At 36.7% G+C, this 7,768-nt stretch overlaps 1 protein-coding gene across 1 annotated transcript; it reads left to right on the forward strand.

Moving 5' to 3' along the window:
* Positions 1-396: 396 nt before the first annotated feature.
* prpf31 (PRP31 pre-mRNA processing factor 31 homolog (yeast)) lies at positions 397-7,335 on the forward strand. Its single transcript, XM_028013583.1, has 14 exons — positions 397-552; positions 1,973-2,188; positions 2,272-2,332; positions 2,438-2,521; positions 2,614-2,711; positions 3,274-3,380; positions 3,507-3,676; positions 3,776-3,933; positions 5,009-5,098; positions 5,205-5,332; positions 5,622-5,694; positions 6,650-6,778; positions 6,866-6,964; positions 7,046-7,335. The coding sequence occupies exons 2-14, from the start codon at positions 1,973-1,975 to the stop codon at positions 7,148-7,150; spliced, it is 1,518 nt and encodes a 505-aa protein (XP_027869384.1). The 5' UTR covers positions 397-552; the 3' UTR covers positions 7,151-7,335.
* Positions 7,336-7,768: the final 433 nt, after the last annotated feature.

Raw genomic sequence — 7,768 nt, forward strand, 5'->3', positions numbered from 1 at the left:
AAAACAACATATGACAAAAAAATAAATAAATCTAGTACTCGTTGAAAACACCATCGCCATGGCAACAAGGAAACTTTTTACAACTTCTTGTTTTTCTTTACTTTTTTATTTGCTTAAATCAACAATCCGTTCACATAATGATGGGAATGTTAATATAAATGATAATTTACCAAAAGAAATGAATATGGATGACTAGGTTTTTGCCACTTCGGGCTAATCAAGCCGCAGTTCTCATAAATTGTGACGCAGCTCCAGAAGAAAAACATTAATAAAGGAGGCAGTCACGGGATGACGCCTGTATCGTGTCTATAAAGAAAAACATGGTGATGTCCCTCCGGAATGGATCGTCTGAGTTTGTGTGCCTGACAGACTCGATTTCCCACAAAGCAGCAGGAAGTCATGATGACGTATTTAGTCTGCGACCAGAAATGAAGCACTTCGCACAGGAGGACAGCAGCGACTAAACATTCAGCTTATTCGCTTAAAACAGATTATTTTGCTTCATCACGCAGCGTTTTGGTCACTAATTCGGGCCTATTTTGAGCCTCGGAGGTAAGTTTTTGTATTTTTTTATTTTAATATAAACTCCGGGTGACGTTCAACAACGTTTACTGAAGCTAACTGGCTAACAGAGTTACAGCCAGAATAAACACTGGTGCATTTCTGCTGTATGCAAACATCAAGGCTTGTCTCGGTGTTTATGGCATTTTTGGTGTTTCTATTGTGGTTCAGAGGGCTGGAAACGGTTCTGTGGCATTATCATTATTTAACATCTGTTAGATTAGGGGTATTTCTTTTCAACCTGACACTTTGTATAATATGTTTTACCAACTGGTTTAATATTTATTTATTAATTCTTTCTATTTTAACTTTTACCAACGTTTGAATATTTTATGGGAGCGTGTGCAACGTAATTTTGTCCTGCATTGTTGTGTTGAATGAAGGGAATCTTTAATCTGTCTAAACTTTTGATCAGTTTAAAACTGACATTTGGTATATTAATGGTGTGGATAATCACTGAATAAAGTAATTTAGGATTGGGCAAAAGTATTTTCTCAAATTGCTCTCTCTCATTATTTACTTAATGGTAAACATTTTCATCTCTAGATACATTCCTTTAAGAATTTTGTTTTGTCATTTTAACATTATTACGATTTTTGTAGACCCACCTCTGCATGCAGTTTCTCACACAAACTGTTTTTATGCTTAAAACCCATTTACATTTAATTGTTGAACTTGGTCTACTAAATGCGTAAGATTAGTATTTTAAAACCAAATTGAAAGAAGATATTCTTTCAGTGTGATTGAAATAATATTTTTATATTTTTAATTTTGTCTTTATGCTGTATTTGTAGCTATTTTGATAAGATCCACTTTTAATCTTCTTTTAAGCATCAATCAGATTTTATTCATGGGGGATTTTAATGCAGTTGAATATAAGAACTAAGTGCTTAACACAAGTTAAAAACAAAGGAGCAAACAACAGTCACTAAAAATGCAAAACTAAGTTTAAAAAAATAAAATTAAGAAATGTAAAAATATATAAAGCACTAGACAAGGTATTTTAACTGTTAGAGAAATAATGATTAAAAACTAAATTACACTTTATTTATGATGATCTCTTACAATTGTGATTTTAAAACAACATTTAAGTGTTTTGGATCCAATTAAAAATGGAATCAAATGAAAAAAATTGTAATTAAGAACAAGTTATTTAAGTTCAAGTAGATGTCAAGTTAACAATGTGTGTTTGTATTCATTTTTGGTGATACTTTGAATAACACCTCAACTTCCCTGAACAAATTATTTGTCATTAGGGAAGAGGTGAAGTCTCTTTATATATTCACTTTTAAGGCAAACTGTTATACAAACTAAAATTAGTTTTCTTTCATCTCTTTGTGATTCATGCTTTTCACTGAAATGCATCCCTTATTTCACCACTGTCTATTGCTTCATAACGATTTCCTTTCAGATGTCTCTAGCTGACGAGCTCCTGGCTGATCTGGAGGAAGCCGGAGATGAGGGAGAAGATGGATTGTATCCGGAAGAAGAGGAGGGGGATAGCGATGGAGAGAGGAGTCAGGGAAGGATGGTGGGAGCCCTGGAAGATATTCCAGAGGAGATGGAGGTGGATTACAGTAAAGCTGAGAGCGTGGCGTCCATCGCTAAGCTCCGCAATAGCAAACAGGTATTTATTTTGGCTTTATATAAAGTAATATTTGGTGTAAACAAACCTAGTTGGGTTTATAATCATGTTGTGTCTTTTAAAAGTTTTCAGACATTATGGAGAAAATCTCAGAATATATTGGAAAGCAGCGCAAAAACTCAGACGGTGAGTGACATATTTAAAACTCAAATGACTGTTAAAATATTACATTGCGTAATATTGTTAATAGTTGTACTTGGAAGTAAAATATCTTTTTGCGGTTCTTCTTAGTTTCAGGTCCAGTTGAGGCCGATCCAGAATACAGGCTGATTGTAGCAGCCAATAATCTCACCGTGGAGATCGACAACGAGCTCAGTGAGTTTCTGTAAAACGAGAAATATTGTTTAAAAGTGTGAAGAAACGTGTGTCCCTCTTAATAATCAGAGTTTTGTCTCCTGTTTTTTCAGACATAATTCATAAATTTACTAGAGACAAATATTCCAAGAGGTTTCCAGAGCTCGAGTCTTTGGTGCCAGATTCTCTGGATTACATCCGCACAGTCAAGGTACGCTGGGATTAAAAAAAACAACCAAAACCACATTTTCAACTTGTACTTTGATAGGACTTCACTTGGAAACACATTTAAATGGGACCAGATCTTTTCTGTTTTATATCAGTTAGGATTTAAAAAAATTGTTTCTATTTGCTAAACGTAATTTTTTTTAGGAGTGGCTATCACAAAGCCTTGATCTCAACACCAAAGAAAATTTGCGGTCGGAGCTAAAGAGCTGCAGCACGGCCTTCAAACCTGACCCAGTTAAACCAGTTCTGACAGGAGGAACGGGCCAGAATCCCAGCAGACATAGGAAACCGAAAACATTTGACTCGAGTCGTACAGTTTAAAAGCAACACTAGAAAATACAGAATAATTGTGTGTAAAGTTCTGAAATTAAAGAAGTAGAAAAATTAAACTACCTCTCATGAAGGTGGCCTTGATAATCCTGTCTGTCCTAAAACAGGAAAAGTTTTTCCAGATTTAACATCAGAGAAAGAGACGAAAAAGTTGCTGTTCTTTTCTACATGGTGTATTTTAACTGCATTTCGTCTCTCCTGTTGTCTCTTTGAAGGAACTGGGAAACAATCTGGAGAAATGTAAGAACAATGAGACGCTGCAGCAAATCCTGACCAATGCTACCATCATGGTGGTCAGCGTCACAGCTTCGACCACACAGGGGCGAGTCTCTCATCTTTAATCATACGAACGTTAAACCCGCTCCTATGGCTGCAGCTTCACAGTTGTTCAATATTCCTATTTAAAATGATGCTGTAAAGAGCTCAGTTGAACTTTGTGGGCTTGCAGATCGTTGCTGACTGAGGATGAACTGAAGCAGCTTGAAGAGGCGTGTGACATGGCGCTAGAGCTGAACCAATCCAAACACGGGATATACGAGTACGTGGAGTCCAGAATGTCCTTCATAGCCCCGAACCTGTCCATCATCGTGGGAGCATCAACTGCTGCCAAGATTATGGGTGAGGGGGGAAAAAAGCCAAATAGAACCAGAACAAGCATTTTACGAACGCGCCCTTCACTTGTTGCTGATGTTTTTGTTTTCCTCGTCCTGGCTGCAGGAATCGCTGGCGGTCTCACTAACCTTTCAAAGATGCCGGCCTGTAACCTGATGCTGCTGGGGGCTCAGAGGAGAACGCTGTCCGGCTTCAGCAGCACGTCTCTGCTTCCACACACAGGATTCATCTACCACTGTGACGTCGTGCAGTCGCTGCCGCCTGTAAGCTGATCGTGTTGATCCGTCGGTCCTTTCCCCTCTGAGCTGAAGCTTTGTTCAATCTGTATATCACTTCTTCTTTCCGATTTTAATTTACAACAAAAAATGAAAAAGTTATTTGTTTTCGGATACAAAAAAAAAACCCAGACTACTTTCTACTTTTTTTCGTCGTCGTATTTTTAATTTTAGTCTCAGATCAAAAATACAAAATGGAAAAGCGGGCTGCAGTCTGTGTACTTTTTGTCCAATTGTTTTATAACAGAGTCAAAATTTGAAAAAAGAAAAGTGTTCATTTTTCCTTCAAAACACACAATACATTGATGTTTTTTGTAGTTTAGATTTTATCCTCACATCAAAAATCAGACCTTTTATGAAACACCCAAACCGTAATCTCCCCCGTTACTTGGTTTCTGACACTAATGACAACAAACACACATTACAGCAAAATACCTGAAAATAAACACAAAATAAGGTAAAAACATTGTTCGTTAGAATGGATGAGAAATGTTTAGATACTTGAATGGCACATTTTTATAATGAAAATGTCAGAGAATGTTACCTACTAGCATAAGTTAATGTTAGTCGTTTAAAGAAAGAAAAACTCATCTTCGTATCTGTGAATGTATAATGAGGCGTACATCTTAAAACCTTTTCCCAGCTTACTTGTTAAATTGAAAAATTAACAAGTTGTTAATTTAAAAATTTTTGATGATCAATTGAACAAATGGTACCCGGAGCGGCCGCAGGACCCAGTTTGACTGTTACATGTCATTGCTCAAATTTATGTGACCCAGAAATTGCTCTGCTGGTAAAAATGAAAGAGTGCTGGTTACCCAGTGTCACCATATCATCACTGAATATCCTACCGTTTATGAAGAGCAATTCCAGCATTATGTAAAGAAATATCAAAATCTAATTTGGCCTATTTTGCATTTTTGATCAAAGACTAAAATTGAAGATGTTTTTGTTCCCATACAATTCAAAAGCAGATAAAAAATGGATGTTTTTTATCAAGTTTGTCAATTGAAAATGATCCACCGGTCCGACTGGTTAAACTTTCTGTTCTCCTTCCACTCAGGACCTGAGGAGGAAGGCGGCCCGTCTGGTGGCAGCAAAATGCACCCTGGCTTCACGAGTGGACAGTTTTCATGAGAGCTCAGATGGAAAGGTCTGAGAAACATGCACAGTTGATGCATTTTTACTTTACAATCATGATAATAACGACTTAAGATTGTGTTTATTGTAAACGTTTTATTGTTATTTTTCTTCTGCAGGTTGGCTATGATCTAAAAGAAGAGATCGAGAGGAAGTTTGATAAATGGCAGGAGCCGCCGCCAGTGAAGCAGGTCAAACCTCTGCCGGCGCCGCTGGATGGACAGAGGAAGAAGAGAGGAGGGAGAAGGTAGAGAATCTATCAGGAAGGCCTGATTTTCAACCAATTTATCATTTTTAGACATAAAAAGCTACGGAGCCCTAAAGTGAGCAACAACTAAAATCATAATCCTGTGTTCCTTAAATCAGGCAATATCTGGCCTAAGTAAATTCAGGCGACTCCAATGAAAAAAGCTTCCTGAACGTTGGAAAGCAAAGACAAGCATCTGGCATAACTCACACTTATAAGTTTTAAATGCCAGCAGCTATAAATATAGCTCCCATTTCCAAGCTAACTGTTCTCTTCTCTTTCCCTGCAGGTATCGAAAGATGAAGGAGCGTCTCGGGCTGACGGAGATTAGGAAACATGCCAACAGAATGACCTTTGCAGAGGTGTGTGTGTGATTTTTTTTATTTTCTCTTCTCGGCTCTGTTTTTAGATTTGTTGCGTTGTTTCGTAATCTTGCTGCAGCGTCTTCCCATCAGCTTACATTCTGTCTTTATACTACAAAATATTTCTCTTGGAGAATGTGGAAACAGTTTGTATAAAAATAAAACTCCATGCTGAGTGTCTCGTTGCATCAATGTGCCAAAACATTAATAGATGGAAAGGGAAGGTAAAAAAAGAAATCTGCATTGTTTTAAACTATTTTACCCCACATTGGTAAATTTCTGCTAAAGTCAAAAGAGTTCAACATGCAGTCAGGTAATATAAAAATCACACTTTAAAACCTCTGTTTGACTCTACATGCATAAAGCATCATTTATATTTAAACATTATGTCGTCAGGCAGTCCAAAATATAAAGTTGTGTTAAAATGTTCTTATTTTAAGGACCAAAATGAAAATAATTAATATAAATAAGCTAATTACAAAGTCCGGGAAAAGAGAATTTTAAAAAAATCAGTTTCTTTAGAGATAAAACTTATGAGGCTTTAAGAGAAACACAACAGAGATGTTGTTTATTTGTTAAAACAAGCGTTGTACTTCGTTCAGTGAAGTTGCTCACAGTGGATTGAGTGTCCAGAAAATGTACTCAAGTAAAAGTAAAAAGTACAGCGTCGTAAAAATACTCTTAAAAGTACTATTTTTTTCCAAAATGTTACCCAAGTGAACCTAACTAGCTTCTACCCAACTCTGTTGCTTTTTAATTAGCTCATGTGAAAAGTTTCAAATGGTGAAAACTAGTTGAGGTTTGTGGGTTAAATGCATTGATCAGCTAAGTCTTTAAATACACGTGCATGTTTGTTTTTAGTTGAGATAAAATGGTTTTTATCTTTGCTCATTATTTATTATTTTGTCGCTTTATGTGGTGAGGCTTTAAGCTCATCTCTGACTTTGTGTGGCAGATTGAAGATGATGCTTATCAGGAGGATCTGGGATTCAGTCTGGGTCAGCTGGGAAAAAGCGGCAGCGGCAGAGTCAGACAGGCTCAGGTCAACGAGGCCACCAAGGCGAGGATCTCCAAATCCCTGCAGGTAAACGCTCGCTGCTCCTTTATTCTTCCAGCTCTGCTTGATTTATGTTGTCTCTTATATCTGTGCGCGCCATTTTATCGCCGACAGAGGACGCTGCAGAAGCAGAGCATGACATATGGGGGAAAGTCCACAGTCAGAGATCGCTCGTCGGGAACCAGCTCCAGTGTCGCTTTTACTCCCCTTCAGGTAAGAAATGTGACCTTTGGTGAGCAGCGTGCTTTATCTTTTTTATTCTCCTTTTTCGGCTCATTCTGCTTTCCCCTGCAGGGCCTGGAGATCGTAAACCCTCAGGCTGCAGAGAAGAAGGTGGCTGAAGCCAACCAGAAATATTTCTCCAACATGGCAGAGTTCCTCAAAGTGAAAAAGGAATGAAAGATGTAACCTTGTGCATTTGTCATTTTCTCCCATGTGCTCCACCCTGTTTATTTTTATTTTTTATTTTACCATTGTAATAAAATGTTTAGAGTCTTGAGTTTGGTTTAAAATGATGTAAACTGTAATGATTTGAATTTTCTTTTTTTTTTTTTAAATGATCTTCATTAAAGAGTTTAACCCTAGCTTATTATGAAATGGTTGTAAATGGTTAAACAGATTAATTGATTACTGAAATAATTGTCAACTAATTTAGTAATCAATTAACTGCAGCACACAAACTCTAAAATATGCCATTTGCTAAAAGAGCCACATATTCAAAGCAGTAATTAAGCCAAAACTGTACAAAAATACATTTTGCATTTAAGATTAAATGTTAAAAAACTTTTTAAATATTTGCTATTAAAAACTCAAGTGTGAGGTTTTAGTTGAAATTCTGTGCAAAAAGAAATTCTATTAATCACCTTTTGCTCTTCAATTATTAACTGGTTAATTGGAAAAAAAAAAAGTCAACACTACATTCATAAGTCAAGCAGAGTGTTTCACATGTTGATACTAAAAGTATCTTTTTAGTTTCTACAAATGATCAGGCGTTCACTAAAGAAATGTTACGTTATT

The sequence above is a fragment of the Xiphophorus couchianus genome, chromosome 3, assembly GCF_001444195.1.
Source record: "Xiphophorus couchianus chromosome 3, X_couchianus-1.0, whole genome shotgun sequence".
Lineage (NCBI taxonomy): Eukaryota > Metazoa > Chordata > Actinopteri > Cyprinodontiformes > Poeciliidae > Xiphophorus > Xiphophorus couchianus.